The sequence below is a fragment of the Misgurnus anguillicaudatus genome, chromosome 2 (genome assembly GCF_027580225.2).
Source record: "Misgurnus anguillicaudatus chromosome 2, ASM2758022v2, whole genome shotgun sequence".
NCBI lineage: Eukaryota > Metazoa > Chordata > Actinopteri > Cypriniformes > Cobitidae > Misgurnus > Misgurnus anguillicaudatus.
Genome location: NC_073338.2, coordinates 19,997,086 through 20,014,361, shown reverse-complemented (window position 1 = coordinate 20,014,361; position 17,276 = coordinate 19,997,086). Strand labels below are relative to the sequence as shown.

Genomic DNA, 17,276 nt, shown 5'->3' with positions numbered 1-17,276 from the left:
CAAATGAAGACTTCGAAAAACTGCCATAAGTGTTTCTGCTAGTAATGTACAAAGTGTAGTGAAGTGTTTACAATTTTCATAAAAAGGACAAAAAAATTAAGTTTCAGTTTAGTTTGTCGACTTTAAACAACTCCCAATCAGTTTTAAGAATTGAGTGACTCCCTCAATTGACCTAGTTTTTATTATTATTAAAATTAATGCTAATGCTTGGTACTCCTATGAAAGCAACGGTTGTGATTGTAGAATCAAAAAAAGATTATGGGTTTTAAGATGGGTCAATTCCTGAAAACAAAAACAACCCAGTAAAAAATGAAAATTGCTTACTTATTGTAGCTGGACCTAGAGCTGAGGTCAGTTCACTTAATACAGGGGCGCGTTTCCCAATCGGAAGTCTGCAGCCTCCATGGGTCGCATTTGTAGGCTGCATACGTAATGAAGACCGTCTTATTTCAAAATATTAACATTTTTCAAGTTGACTATTATTCTTATTTAATCGTATATTATTGTAACACGCTTATGACTTGCGAATTTAATACTCAGTTAACTTAAATACACCAGGCGTGTAATGACGGATGCAGCCTGCATATGCGACCTAAGGAGGCTGCAACCTTCTAATTGAGAAACGGCATACACACTCTGCTCATTCACGGATTTACTCACTCGTTTTTTGAATGTCCATCACATTTTGTCCTTTCTCGTTTCTTGTCACAGCGAACGTGAACTTTTTCGACACATCAGATTTAAAATTCGTGTTTCTTTTGCTTCCGCCATTGCCGCTCCACTTGTAGAGAGGCGTCAGAGTAGCACGCATGGGATTATGGGAATTGTAGTTCCCGCGTCCCTCCACTCGCTCCACTTGGCCGGAAAAAACTACAAGTATTGCCCGGAAGACCTAACGTTTTACCGATTATGTGACCACGGTGGTACCGGGAAAATGTTCTACCGCAATACCACAAAATTTATAATACCGTTACATCCCTAGTACATATTGATACCTCAAAGGTGCATATAATGGTATCCCAGATAGCATGCAACCATTGAAACAATGTTAAAAATCGTTGATTTGTCGATGTTAATACCATTGACTCAATATCACGTTTGCACCCTCCATTAATATTGAAAAGATATTGACATTTCAACAAATCACCTTTATTGTGATCAGTGTTCGCTTTAGTTGGGTCATTGACTCTTGACATTAACTAAGTTATTTTTTTCTTTTTTTCTTCTTTTTAACATTGACAAATCAATGATTTTTAACATTGTTTCAATGGTTGCATGCTATCTGGGATGTACCTAAATGGTACATATATGACCTTTTTTGTCTCAGTGACAGCTTTTATACCTTTTCTGTAGACACAATGCATTACATTAGAATGGTTGGCTACTTTGAATCTAGAAGGTGGAAAAATATAAATAATAAGTAAATTTACTCAATTTTTAAGGTTAGTGGTTGCAATCAATTTATTTAAGCTACATTTTAAACTCTTTTTTATTTTTTTGTTTAAATGTAGCTTAAATAAATTGATTGTGACCACTTACCTTAAAAAAAATTAGTAAATTGAATGAATATTTTTTTTCAGTGTAAACTTTTGAGTCTATAGTACATAAAGCTAAACACAGTGCACGTATGTACTCCATAAATTTCCAGTTTGTTTTTATTACAATTTTATGCATTTAACTTCCACAGTCCTGCATTCTCATTTTCTGAATTAAAATTCCAGTCCAGTAACCAGAAAATCACCGTGTCTGCTGTAATTTGCTTCATTGCACTTCCAGTTAAAGAACATTAGTAATAGATTCACTCATTTACTTCTCTCTCTGCATCGGTTTAGCCAATGCTGGTCATTATGTTTGACCTTTCTGCATTTCAAAAATATGCTTCTCTGAGTTCATTAATCCAGACCTTTAAAAAATCTCATCTCAAGCATGTAAATTGTGTGCAACATACTTATGTTAAATTTGGTGTATAGATAAAACCCTAATAGTTTAATCTGCGAATAGCCTTAGTCAAATACACCCGCAGAACCTTTAATAAATCCACTTTGGCATGGCCGGCACAGTGCTGTTCTTTTGGAAACCACAGAGACTGTCATACCTTTGAGGTGGATTTTATTTTCCGGGCTGTGCACTAAGACGGAGCTGACGGAATCCAGGCTGTCGTAGTTACTGCATCCGAGCGGTCCCGTCCTGGTCTCCGTTACCTAGGAAACAAGGAGATATTTTAATGTCTTATTATCGTGGAAATCATACAACCTGTTTGTTCCTCTTCAGAAAGCGGCGGAGCGCCGAGCATACAGTATGCTGTTGTCTTAAACAAACCAACACGACTGTGCAATAAGCCTGAGTCAACAGCTAAATGTCACCAAAGCCCATTTCAGCATGTCACAGCCCTACAAAAATGCAGGGCTCGGTAGACGGTAAATTGACTCTCTGAAAACCCTTGTATGAAAAACCGATGCATTATTAATTTCAAATCTGTGGAGCGGTGAACCAGTGCAATGGCACAGTGTTGTTAACAGACCTTAGTTTTACATCGAAAATGAAAATTTTCTTATAATTTACTCAACATCATGCCATACTACAATAGATATGCATCTATTCAGTTGAAATCAAACAATTTTATATCAAAATGTCATTATGTTATCATCCTATATGGGAGTTATGGTGAAGCTCCCAAAAGCACATTCATCATTCTAAAATGAATCAATACATGTGTCGGAAAAAAACATATTGTGTTTGTTTTTATCAAAATTGGACCATAAATACACAAATTTAAGCAGTACTGTATGTTCAAAAATAACACGCCAATAACTTCCAATCTCAATGGTTCTTATGTGTCTTGTAAGCAGCTTTCATGTTTTGTCACAAGAATTATGATTCAATTATTGCTGATTTTGGGGGAAAATATAAAGAAAAGCTCTGTTATACACTGTTAGAAAAATGTTACAGATATATACACATTTGGTACCTTTGATATACTAATATGCATCTTTGAAGTGCTAATAAGCTCTCTTTGGTACCAATACGTACCTCGGAGGTACAGTACTAATATGAACTCCTTAGGGGCTGTTCAAATATTGCGTCTTTTGCACCGTCAAGTTCGTAAAACAACAACAGTTTTTTTATATTGACTTGTTTGTTTGCTTGTTATGTAAATGATAGAGAAACATTGCATTTTGTTATTTTAAAATGGTTATAAAACATTATTTCTGAATGTTCAGTAAAAACATTGCTGTTGAAAACACAATTCAATTATAAAGGTTTAGATGATGATGTTTGTTTCATTTAAGTCACCATTATTGTGATTAGTGTTTGTTTTAGTTGGACTCTTGACCCTTGGCTTTTTGCTTGCTAGTTTTTCCTTAGATGCATTACTTTGTGTGTATGAAGCCCATTTATAGTAGTAATGTAAAGTTAGTGCAATTCTGTAGTGGTTTGCACATAGTAAAGATCATCGTCTAATAATTGATTTACTCATCAAGGTTTTTTTTGTCAATAATGTAAATGAAGAACAGTACTCTCGTAGAAGTTTGCCATTATGGATTCTTAGAAACTTTGGCAAAAATAAACCGCTGTATATTTGGGAAGTAGAAACATCAAGAATTAGTGTATGGATATCAACAATGGTGACAATTAAATGAAAAACTTCATGTTGCAATGCATGCTGGGTATCAAAAAATTACAAATCTCACCCAGGACTCCCAGAATGCACTGCAGCATGGATAAATAATGATTTTTTACAATATCCTTTGTCACTATAGTTGAGATTCATAGTCTGATTCTTGATGTTTGTACGTCCAAAATATACAGTTAGGCGGTTAATTGTTGTCCAAAGTTTCAAAACTCGTTAATGACAAACTGCTCTGAAAGTGCTGGATCTCATATACGTTATTGACAAAAGAAACTTTTGATGAGTAAATTAATTAGATGATGATCTTTACTATTATGTATCAACCACCACAGAACTGCAATATTAACTTAACTTTACCATATGTGTTTTATAAACACAAAGTTAACACAACCAAAAAGTCAAGGGTCAAGAGCCAACTAAAACAAACACGGATCACAATAATGGTGGCTTAAAATGAAACAAATCATCATCAATTAAACCTAATAAGTGAATTGAGTTTTCTACAGCAATATTTTTACCAAACATTCAGAAATAATGTTTTATAAAACAATAAAATGCAATGTTTCTCTATCATTTACATAACAATCAAACAAGTAAGCGATAATGTAGAGGCAGCCGGTAGTTATCGGGAAATAAGCCCCGACAGTGTGATCAGGACCCGACGCGAAGCCCCGACAGTGTGATCAGGACCCGACGCGAAGCGGAGGGTCTTGTATCACACTGAAGGGGCTTATTTCCCGATAACTACCGGCTGCCTCTACATTATCCCGCTTATTACACGGCTACTTGTCACATAAGAAAAAAAACTGACATGAATATGAATTTGAAACATTTTATTGGCATATTTGTTTTAAATTAACATTTTTATCCTTCCGCGAACCTTTGCACAGATGCATAAAATGATCGTAATACCTTATTAAGATCCTCTGCTTCATACTTGTCTGTCTCCATTTTTTCTCTTTTAGCCAGTCTTTGAGAAGTTTTAATGCCCATTCTGTTTTTTTTGTGTATTGGCTTCGTAGCTGTCATGCTCTATTTTGTCAAGTTCAGTCTCAGTAAGCTCTCTGTGTCTTGTCGTGGTTGTCCAGTGTTTGTAACAAGATGGCGCCAAACAGTAATCTTTATTGATCTTTATTGGCGCGGAGCGATTTTACTCGTACAAGTAGTACCGGCTATGCGTTATTACTTTGGAGCGGTTATTATTTGAAAAGAACGAACCTGGAAATGTCTCAACTGACCAATCAGAATCAAGCATTCCAGAGAGCCGTGTAATAAGTCAATATAATAAACAGTTTTTGTTTTAAACATTGTGTGAAAATTAAAACATGACATTGTCATAACGTTTAAAAATGGTAAAATGTAACATTCCTCTAACGTTCAGACAACACAGAAACGATCTTATGTCAAGAAAACTGGACACTTTCTATGTTGGCAGAACGTTTTGGAACGTTGGGAACTTTCAGGGAACGTTCTTAGAACTTTTTTCTATTAGCTGGGGGGTACATATTTTGACCGTTTTTTTTTTCTAACAGTGCAGGTTCTCTATTAGTCCCACTAAGACAATAATCAATGAATAAATCAAACCTAACACATTTAATTTGGTTTAAAACAATATCGTATTAATATAATAGAATCAACAATTAACAAATCATTAACAATTTCAATAAAAATCTTGAAATAGTTCTTTACAGCATTTCTAAATTATATATCTTTCTATGACATTATTTTATCATTGATGTTATGACGTTGTTCAGGCAAGTTTTTTGATTATTTGAAGTCAGATGTGATTGACTGTGATTACATTTGATTTAGTGAGTGAGTCTTCAACTGAACTCAGTAATCACTTTAACAACCCGTTCAAGAGTTTGCTTCAATCGATTCTTTAAAAAGAGCTTTTTCAAAGAACCACGCACAAGAACACTGAGCTATAAAAGATGTAAAAAACAACTGCTATACCCTTATTAGACTATGATTTGACGGTCTTCACAAATTTTAAACAAAGCAAATTTAAAACACTGACACTCATGAAAACATGCTCTGACCTGTTACAGCGCATTCAATTAAAACCTAGGCTACATTTGATGCCCTATAGTTATTTAATTTGTTTTATATAATTGATTTATAATTTATATTTGCATTTATGCATTCGGCAGATGCTTTTATCCAAAGATTTGCTATAGATTTGATCAGTACGTATGTTTAAACGATCCCATGACCTTTGCCTTGCTAATGCAATGCTCTACCAATTGAGCAACATGAACAGTACAGATACGCACATGTATGATTTTTTCCCAACATCTCTTTAGAATTCACAACATATTCAAAACTGAAGGAAACACCACTGAATCACTGAAAAATGTTCATTTTATGCTTTACATCGAAGCTTGGCAATGAATTTCTTATTATGTTTTCAGGACATGTTTTCAAGTGCCTCAATGGGTAATAATTTTTATGATAGAGTCTTATTATGCAATGAAACATGTTTAAAGCCTGAATGCTCTGACATGCACAAAATACTTAGCGAATATTTCTTTTAGAGGTGTACACAACAATAAACCTTTAAAGGTTGTTGCTGCCTATGCTTTGATGAAAATGTGTAAATGTATGATTTTACACATCCATTTAAATCCAGCTAATCCAACTAAAAAATGGGATTTGGGACCATGTCCTCAAATGCTATTGGCTATTTCATTTGTATTGTTTTCTAAACAAATTAAAACTGTTTATATATTTAATATTCAGGCATATTTTTCATCTGCTTAATTTATGATGGTATCAAGCTGTTGACACGCGCAGTGTCAAAACAATGTCCAGTATATCAAACTTCATGTTTAAAATAAATTGTGCCATTGATTGATGATGGCAGGTATTTCCACTTAGCATAATAAGCTTTTCTTTCCTGTCACAATTTATTATTGCATCAGTTTAAATAGATTCCTGTCTTTAATCTACCAACATTAATCTTCTTTAGTCTCTATGGTCATGACTACATAGTTTTGGCGAAAGAGCATCAACATTAATGCATGCTTCCTCGTTATTTTATGAACTACTTTATGATGTCTGTTCTTCAAAAGGTGTAAAATCCCAGCTCACGCGTCCTCCTCCGTACCCCCTGTATTTTAGCGCTGTATATTCTCATTAGATCAAGTTGTCATGCGTGATTGCTTACTGCAGCTCTATTGCCTGAGACCTCGGGCTGTTTACTGTATCTCACACATAAAACACGACACTGATCCTCATAACTGTCCTCATAAAACCTGCTGTCTTCATGAGGATGTTCCTTTTTGACTATGTATCTTAAGTATGTCTTAAAATCTGAACAGTTCCCGTTGTTGCAATAATCTGTCCTGTCATTTTACAAGTTTAATTTGTTGAGTAGACACTAACGCACTGCAGGACCTAAATATCTGGAGGTAAAAAGCTCATTATAGTTCGACATTGGTCTTATGGCGTAGCCTCGACGCGGTCGGTTTTCATTCTTACATCTGGGTCATTGTCCACGTCAATGTGCAATTACACATGCGGACCGCTAGTGGGCAGTATCCATGCATGTATTCCACAGTAGCAGTGCATCAGCCAAAGAAGAATCAGCTTTGGCCAGTAAACCCACAAAAGATGAATATGCTATGATCAAAGATATTTAATATTATACCACAGGGGTGTTGAATGCTTTATAGCGTTGATTATTTTTCTGTAAACCGCACACCTAACCTGTCAAATTTCTTGAAAATGGGCACCAGAGCAATGCTTTTTTAAACGGCCCATCATCAATTATACCTTACTTAACTTTGGAATGATTTCATTCGTGCGCGAAAGTGAAATTCTAGTCATCGAGACATTCACGCGGAAATTCACGTCATGGGAGGGGCTTCTGCGACTTCGCTCACTTCCTGTAATCACGTCACTACTAGAGCAAGCTCCTGACTAGTTAACGCAGCACGATTTTCCTCCAAAGTTCAGATTTTTTAACTCGCGCTTCTCCCTCGGCAACGCTCAATTTGCGTCATTCACGCGAACTATACGATTGAGGCGGAATTGCGTCTACCGCGCTAAACGCCTTATTCACGCTGCGAGACCTCCAGACCTACGTCAACACGTCTTTACATTGACTTAGCATTAAAATCACTCGCGCTTGACGCCTCTACCGCGGCTGGTGTGAACGCAGAATTAGACCATAAATAAGGTTTCCTCAAATCTTACCCTGGAGGGCCAGAGCAACACATAGTTAAGCTCCAACCCTAATCAAAGTTACCCACCTGTGATTTTCTGGTGATCATGAAGACCTTGATTAGCTTGCTCAGGTTTGTTTGATAAGGGTTGGAATCAACTGTTCGTATTGTTATGCTACACATTTAATTAATTCTTTCTTAATGTAAAGAACATTCTGTGAAAATATAACCTTAAAGATCATTGATTAAAATCAAACTTAGATGCTTTTAATCTCACTATTAGATTTTGATACTTCAGCCTGATTTTCAAAGACAGGGTCACATAGAAAAGAATATTTACGTTTACACGTACAGTACAGTACTGTTACGGCATGTTGTTCCTTGTATAGTTTCACAGAGAAAAGAAGAGGGTAAACAAATCCTAAGCTGAACAAGATCTCTGCACATTATTTTCCTGTCACCCTGGTGTGTTTTTCTCCCCAAATTGTCTATATTGTTTGTCGCTGGCACTTAATATTGACAATACCTAAGATGTCTGTTTAAAGAATGCCATCTTACCTGCCAAACTAACCAGATAACACTAAAACCAGACATTTTCTCCTGCCTCTTCCAAGAGTATGTTGTTTATCATATATTTCCTAGAAATGTGTTTCCCCAACCTGTTTTTTTTTTCAGGGCATAGCAATGGAAATGGAACGTCTGGGTCTGCTCATCTCACTTCATCCAAGGACCCAAAAAACAGTCTCTGTCAATACGGAAGCCGGTAGAATGCATATCAGCGATTCATTTGTGTAGAAAAGCCTCTGCCTCGGCTGTGTGAGGCACACAGGGCTAAAGACTGCAGATGTATGCTGGTATTCAGCCGTTTAGGAGTTCGTGACATCTGACAGGACTTTACAAGCAGGTTTTGAGCTTCATTGTATTTGACAGATGAAAATGATTATGCGGCACTGTCAGTCATCTTGACTAGCGGCAACTCTCGACACAAACGATGCATGAATTTTGTTCTCCTTTCTCTGTTAAATCCTTGTGCTAATGGTAAGTTTTAACCTTTAAAAATTTTACTTTGAAATATTGAATTTTATTTTCTTAAACTATAGGCACTTTTTAAGTCCCAATACTTTTAGGGGCAGTTTACTGGACAGGGTTTAGATTAATTACTGTAACCAAATTACAAATATAATCTGGGGCCAACCCATGTACGGCTTTAAAAGTTAAAATAAGAAATTTAAAATCAATGCGTGATTGAACTGGAAGCCAGTGTAGTTGAGAAAGCACAGAGGTGATATGACAGCGTGATGGTGTATTGGTGAATTGCTGAATTTTGCACATATTGCAGTCTCTTAATGAAGCTTGCAGGTAACCCTGCAAATAGAAAATTGCAATAATCAAGACTAGATGTTATAAAGGCAAGAATAAGCCTTTCTGCATCAGGCATGGCACGAAATGGTCTTATACGTGCAATATTCCGAAGATGATAAAAAACTACTTTTAACACTCAATTTAAGAATGTAACTAAAGTCAGTTGTGCATCAAAAGTCACATCCAAATGATGCACTTGCGTATTAAGAAGAATCAGGCACCCATCCACAGTAAGTTTTTTAAATTATTACATCTATTTACAGCAGTTGAGTTGAGTTAATTTCTATTTCATCCAGACCTGTATTTCTGATAAGCAAGCCGATAAAGTTGTGCATGCTGATGTAGCATCAGGTTGAGGACTAATTTAGATCTGGGTATCATCTGCAGAGCAATAATGTCCCAGACCACAATTTCTAGTAATCTGCCCCAGAGGCAACATATAGATGATGAAGAGAGTAGGACCCAACACCGACCCCTGAGGTACGCCCTGCCGTAATGTAATGATGTAATGCCGTATAATTAATACAGTAAATGCTGATAAACCATATTGTCCATTGTTAGTTAATGTTAGCTAATGCATTTACTAATGTTAACAAATACAACCTTACTGTAAAGTGTTACCAATCAACTCTTTGTTTAGATTATCATACTTTTATATAACTATTTTTGTTAGTATTTATTTATTTTATATACATGCATTTCATATTCTACGACACAAACTATTAAATTGGTTTGATAGATTATTAAATGAAATTGACAAGTAGCATAAATAAATGACCAAGGAGTGGTAAAAAAATCATTTAAGAAAAGGAAAAAACTGTATGAATTTGATTAGTTTTAAGATAAAGCAGCCTCTAGGAAATAAAAATTGGTCATTGTTCAGGAAACACCATAAGCCTTATTATGAGTGATAATATTGTATATTTACTTGGCACTCGAAAGTTCTTGAGAATACTACACTGTTAAAAAAATGCTGCATTTTTTTTCCAAATCAACATATTTAATTGACTTTAATTAACTTAACAAATTAAGTTAAACTTTTTTTACTTGTTTTTATAAGCTATGTCAACTTATTACAGGTCAAAACTTAAAATAGTAGATTGATTTGACCTGCAAAACCAAATAGTTTTAATTTCATGCTGCATTTTTTACAGTGTATGGTATCGAATAAATAAATAAATGTAATAATATAAATCCTATTTGTTGTTAAGTGCACTGACTGTTTTATGCTCTAGCTTGGCATAACTCATTTTCATTCCAATACCCTTCAGAAACCTGCATGTAAAATGTCCTTACGTGTTCAAAGTGTCACCTTTAATGATATGTACCAGTCTTTTAATGCAGTCTGTACAAGTTTTTCTCATGTTTCAGGCCTTTGCTTTGGTGCTATGCTTGTCCTACACGGAGGTGACTGTTAATAGTATGTCATTATGACAAATGGTTATATTACAGAACGCGAGAGAGTCCTTCATGTCTAGTTGTAGATCTGTGCTGAACAATAAACTATGAAATTGCATGTAAACCCAGTGATATTAAACTGCGAAAAATTGTACCTTTTAGCGTTTTGACCCAAAATACTGTTTGCTCTTTGAAGTCTATCTAACTAATATCAGGATTGTTTGTTCCTGCAAAATCTGATCACTATTAAACCTGCCTTGAGATCTCAAGCTATTTTTGGCCTTAAGTGGGCTCTTATTACATAGATGCGAAGTGTTGCCCTCAGAAGCATATTCCTGGTGTGCTTTTGCACTCCATTTCCGAGTGGAGGGTAATTGATCATCCTTTATGGCGTTATTGATGAGGCCACTATAACCCACTTCTCCTTTGGTGCCCAATTCATCAGTCTGATTTGCACACAGCGTACAGGAAGAAAGCAGTCAAAGGTGGGACCGCTAGGCTGGTAACGTCTCATTAGCTCTTCCCAGCCTGAAACACCTGGCAGACAAGGCTGCTTCCTAAACCAATGCACTTTAGCACTTTCGATTCATATGGTAAAAAAAGGCATATATAACTTGATGAGATCTGTTTAAAATAGAGTGGGCTTTATTGTTGCCATGGACACTTGTCTCATGCGTGAGAAGAATGCGTTTATAAAACACAATTTAATTTAATTTAAACACAATTTAAACACCTCCTGTCACAATTTCAATAACATGATGTATATATTTGGCAATGTATTGCTTATTTAAGCCGATGACACCTGATAGCTCCTTGGCCAAATTGAAATGAAAACATAAAGGATCTTTGTTCGATTGAACGCCTTTGCCGATTGTGTCAGGAAAGCTCAGGCTAATGTAAAGCATGCAGCAGCCCAAATGAAAAGTCATTATCTTTCCACCGAGCAACTGTTTCCCTCTATTTCATCTGCGTAAAATGCTCCCGCTTTCATTCAGTGTTTTCACACTAAAATACCGCTTCGAGAGAATGAAGGTGCGGTATTGAAAGTTCGCCGTTAATGGCGTTTGACGGAGCATGAAAATGCCATACTTCATTTTGACCGATCCGCCTACACTTGAGTAACCAACACAGGACTACGTGGGTATAGAAATGGACAGGAAAGCATCAAAAATATTGCACAATCAGCTTTTGTAGCCTTGGCACGCACGCACGGATCGATTGCGGTTAAAATATGTTTATTTAATTAGTACGTCTGATACTAGTCCAAAAACATGCTCATAAACAAATTAACAAAAGCTCATGTTGTCATCACCTTGGCCTGTAAATAAATACGCCATGAGAAAGCTACCATCCCTTATATAAAACTGTAATTCTATGCAGGCAGGGATCCGCGCATTTTGATTGAAAGTCAATAATATCCGCCTCGGCTCACCTTTTAGCAGCGCAATTTCACAGCTCACGCTGAAGGAATTATGTCGCATTTACAGACAGTTTTACACCCACTCTGCAGCTGTGAGCAAGTTATAAGGGGTACTTGACGGGACATGGAAATGGCATCGCTGCTTAAAGCGCAAAAGTGAGGGCCATAATAGCTCAAGAATTACCATGACAACAAACATACCCCACGACCCATGAGAGTGTAAATATGTACCACAAGCTGATTATGAGCTATACTGATTAGCAGTAATTAACACATGCAAATCAAAAATACACTCATAAACAAGCAAATGTGAACTCTATTAGTGGTGAAGTGTGTATAGATTAATGTAAAACTTAAGTTTATTTAATCTGAAACATAGTGAATGTATAAACAGTACCATTTCCCAAACAACTCAGTTTCTGTGTCCCATCCTAAATAGTAAACTTAGAATAAGTATGTACAGTAGTATGTTAAAATGAGTATCCTTAAAGTACCCAGATCCATGCACACTATGACGGCTTATATTGCCCAAAACTCTTTGTGAGAGGAATGAGTTTATCGACTGACAAATTAATATTATAAACTATATAGCAGGGATGCACCAAGAAGAAAATTCTTGGCAAAACTAAAAACCGAAAAAGAGGAAACCAAGGCCAAAAACCAAAAAAAAAAAAACCCTGAAAGAAATTATGCCAATTATTAGTACCATTGCAACTTTACTAGGGGTGTGACGGATCACAAAACTCACGGTTCGGATAACATTACAGTTTTTGAGGCGTGGATCGGATTATTTTTCGGATCATATAAAAAGGGGTGGGAAAAATCTAATTACAAAATTAGAAACATTTATAAAAAAAAAGAACAAAGTTATTCTTAAGTAAGGTCTGAAATTAGCATTAGGTACAGAAATCAAATGAAATGAATCATAACACTGTCTTTATTGTATAAATTAAAAATAATTATACTTTTTTAGAGCTACAGAAGTGATTTTCTCTTTGTCTTGGGTTGTTTGATTAACATTAATGACACTGACTTAAGTAAGTTAATTAAATCTTTCACCGCCATTGACGAGATATCTCATCAATCAAGAGAAAACGCTTCCCCGCCAATGACGAGTATTTTCGTCTTTCCGCAATACCGCTAATACCCTTCCGCAACTTTTTAAAACCAAAAGTATGGCAAGCTGCTGCATGTCCGTGTCTGTTTTAGAGTCGCTCTGAATGGGATCTCTATGAAAAGTCCGTCACAAAAATGGAATTATCTCTGCTTTTTGCTCAAAATGTGGTGTTTTTGCAGAAACCTACCCATATTCAAAAGCTGATTACAAAAGAACTTCTGAAGGTAGGATGAAACGGTTTGTTTTGTTTAAAAGCAGAGGGTCTGTTCTTTCATTTGGTATATGTTTATATATTTGAAGAAGAACATTTTCTGGAAGGCATTAAACTTTTGTGAAAATCATGAAAAACGCTGGCGCTGGCTGGCAACTTTTTTTAAAAACGCTGGCGGTGAAAGAGTTAAGGTTACTGTTTCTTTAAGACCAAATAAGCACAGACTTGTTTCTGACTTGATCTATATACACTTAAGACATAAACAAATGTTTTTATTAGAAAAATAATTCTGTGGAGATTATTTTGTTTGTATGTGCCCTGTCAAGAATAAAAAGATTTTCGCTTGCTTTTTGAAATGCGTCTCTCCGTGTATGCGCTACTGAGTGCACTTAAACGCGCGTGCACACACAGACGGAGGGCGAATTCCAAACGCCGCAGCATAAAGTCGTTCCACATAAAAACATTACGTTGTGCTCTATTCGATAAATGTATTTTAATGGACTACAGTTTGAGACACAGTAGCGCAACTCTCTACAATTTACACATCAAGAGTTCTGATCTTTGAAAGGATGTGATCACGTCTGACTGGAGCTGGACACATTCAACTGATGTGCCTCTGTGTGTACAGAAAGCTACTCCCTTTAGCACCTTTTTGCGGTTAAATTGTTTAAAAATCACTTGAATGTTAACATTTGCAAGCCTTTGAAACACGTGCAAATGATGAACTTTCCCTACTTAAATTTGCGTACTAATCGCCGAATCACATGCGAGCCAATTCGTGATTCGTACTGATTCACTACCTTGAGAGCTAGGGAACACCGCAGACATGTTGCTTCAGACAAGCACATGCAGGTCCCGATTTTTGTTTGCGTCATCACAACATTTTGGCCGTATTGTTTTTGTGATAAAAGTCTTTCGGCCAAAAATGCTCTTTTCCGGTGGCCAAATATTCTGTGCATCCCTACTATATAGTAATAAAATGACATAAGAAATATTTCTGAAATGCAAGTTGTATTTTGATCACAAGGTCCATCTATAGGCAACAATGGTCATGTTCATTACACGTGTTACTATGCCCAGTACTTCCATACTCAAAAGCTTAGGGTTACTTAGTCTTTTCATATTTTTCCACCTTTTAAAATGATACTTAACTCACCAAAACTATAGAATAACATCTACAATTGACTTACATTACACAATATGTATGTAAATAAATCAAAACTCATATATATTTAGCGCTGTCAAATGATTAATCATGATTAATCGCATACAAAATAAAAATTTGTCTTTGCAAAATATGTGTGTGTGTGCAATTATTATGTACATATAAATACTCAAACATTCATGTATATATTTTTAATTATATATATATATATATATTTATATTTATATTTATATTTAATATTATACAGTATATGAATAAAACAAATGTATATATAAATAACATTTTACGTATACAACACTGACAGTACACACACATAAATTATAAAAACACAAACTTCTATTTTGTATGCGATTAATCACGATTAATCATTTGACAGCACTTGTAAATTCATTGTAATCATCCTTTGCACGGCCAACAAAGATATACAGATATACATTTAGTTTTAATGTTTTCAGATGTACTAATATGATCTCTTCAAATACAAATGTGCACTTTTTGGAAGGGTACTGCCCCAGTGACTGACAGCTGAGACCATTGTTTTACCTTTTTATCTGACAGTGTAGAATTTACAGAAATGTTTTCTTGTTATTTTTACCCTGAGATGATTTTTAAACAATACTGTTGACGTTCCCATCTATTCTGGGCTCTTATTGCCTACTTTTTCTTCATTATTCGGTCCAAGCCACCCATTTCAAAAAAGCATAGGCCTTAGAATAAAAAAAGACATTTTTAAAAATGGTGTACTTTCCCATCACAAAACCCTACCTACTTTTAGTGCCTAGTTTAAGTAGGCGAATTGGGACACAGCATGGGACATTAAACAGGAGGAAGCTGTGTCGTCTGTTACCTTGATGGCAGATGTGGCGATCTGCAGGTGGTGCAGTCGCCGCAGGGTGCTCTCTCTGTCCGTGAAGTACGACGCCGCTAACTGGTGCAGGATCTCCAGGGAGACCGCTGAGCTGTTGCCACTGGCATCCGACTTTTTACTCAGCTTCTGTTTGTCCAAGAAGATTGTGAGCGACTCCTCTCCTAAAGACAGATGCATGCAGAATCCAAACCATGACACAAATGCAGCATTCATTTGAAATGAAATCAATGGCCAACAAAGTTTTTTAGTTGTTTAAGCGTGCCATCGTGTGAGATCCATATAATCATTTAAAGCAACGTTTATAAAAAATGGGTACATTTATAGATTTAGCTGACACTTTTATCTAAACCAAACCTTTTGAGTTATGTTATATATTTATTTGATGTCTCCCTAAGAGTAAAACCCTCCATATCTGCAGGTCTGAGAGGAGTCTTTTATGTCTATCTGTATAACTTGAGTGCTGATTTTTGTTTCAGTTTTATTAGTATGCGTGCAGCAATATTGTCCCTCCATTTCCTTAGCTTGGAGCTGTTGATTATTAGCATTCACTGTAGCTTTACCACTTCATTCGTCTCCCTTGTCGCTGGAGTACTGCAGCCTCAGTGAATACATTCACTGATAAGTGACACCATAATTAGTGTCGATATCATAAAGATACACTCTAGCATTTCGCAGTTAAAGAGACAACATGAAATATCTAAAAGCACCTCGGGGACAAGATGCCATACTTATGATTTGGGTGCTAGAAGTACTGATGAGTAAAGTTGTGCAAAAGAAATGTGTCAGAAAACAGTAGTTGATATCAATAAAGGCTGGGATGCCAGTGCAGTTTGCATGTACTATGCTGATACAGGGTTCCTGCAGGTTTCACCAAGTCAAATTTAAGACTTTTTAAGACCTTTTTAAGACCATTATGAGTGAAATTTAAGACCAAAGCGGCACAATGATCTCAGAAATTCTCAAAACATTATATTTTTATTATATCTTTGTTTATTTTTTTTTATTTTTTTTTTGACAAATAAAATCCACTAATATGGGAAGATCAGTAGTCAGCTGCTGATATTTGCCTTGTTAACATGTTTTACACTTTCTCCACCCATACGTTATGTGCATAAATATGCGCTATACCGCCATCGCATTTATTCCCCTCTCTAATTACACAATAATGAAATGAAAAGGAAATTTACTATTAAAAGGCTGTTCGTGGTTTGTTGTGTGTTGCAAACAATGCCGTTTCTAAATCCGAAGGCTGTAGCCTCCAGAGGTCGCATTTGTAGGCTGCATATGAAAACTGCGTAACACTAACGTTGACTCGTTGTTGGTGGCTCGGGACTCGACGGCCTGACTGTTTAAGTTGATTTTCAATAAAGCAGTGTTGATTTTTTCGCTTCTGGGTCCTCTGTTTCAGAACCTTGCAAATGCTCTGGTAAGCCACGGGCTAGTTGGTTAAATTAACACAAAAAGATTTTTCTCGCCAAACCTACAGTATACAGTCGGATCACAACACCTGAAATATAGCTTATAGCATGAATTGCGTGGATTATAATAGCCTACATTTGTATTCTCTTTAAAAAATTATTATTAAAAACTGGATTGAAGAGACATTCAGTGACACGCAAAGTGCAGAACTTTTCTTTTTAGAGGCCCACCCATCAAATACATTCTTCCTCCGTCACTGATTAGTTCTATTTTAATTTACCATTTTATTTTTTTTCGGACAACCTTTTCGGGAATAAATTGAGGTAAGAAATTTAAGACTTGGGTTAATTAAATTTAAGACCTAGGGTGAAAATCTGGCCATTTTTAAGACTTTTTATGGCCTTAAATTTAACTTTCTAAATTTCAGACTTTTTAAGACTTTTTAAGACCCCGCGGGAACCCTGTGATACATCGATTGATTTGTTGTATTTAAAACAATACTGGGTAGGAATTCAG

The 17,276-nt window shown here is 35.9% G+C and overlaps 1 protein-coding gene across 1 annotated transcript in view; it reads right to left on the bottom strand.

Annotated features, from left to right (window-relative positions):
- The window catches only part of brinp2 (bone morphogenetic protein/retinoic acid inducible neural-specific 2), a 154,993-nt gene that overhangs the window by 61,092 nt on the left and 76,625 nt on the right, over window positions 1–17,276 (bottom strand). The window contains exons 4-5 of the mRNA XM_073874204.1: window positions 15,321–15,504; window positions 2,096–2,201 (exon numbers count right to left, since the gene is read on the bottom strand). Of these exons, the coding sequence (XP_073730305.1) occupies window positions 2,096–2,201; window positions 15,321–15,504 (290 nt within the window). The remainder of the gene's footprint in view (window positions 1–2,095; window positions 2,202–15,320; window positions 15,505–17,276) is intronic.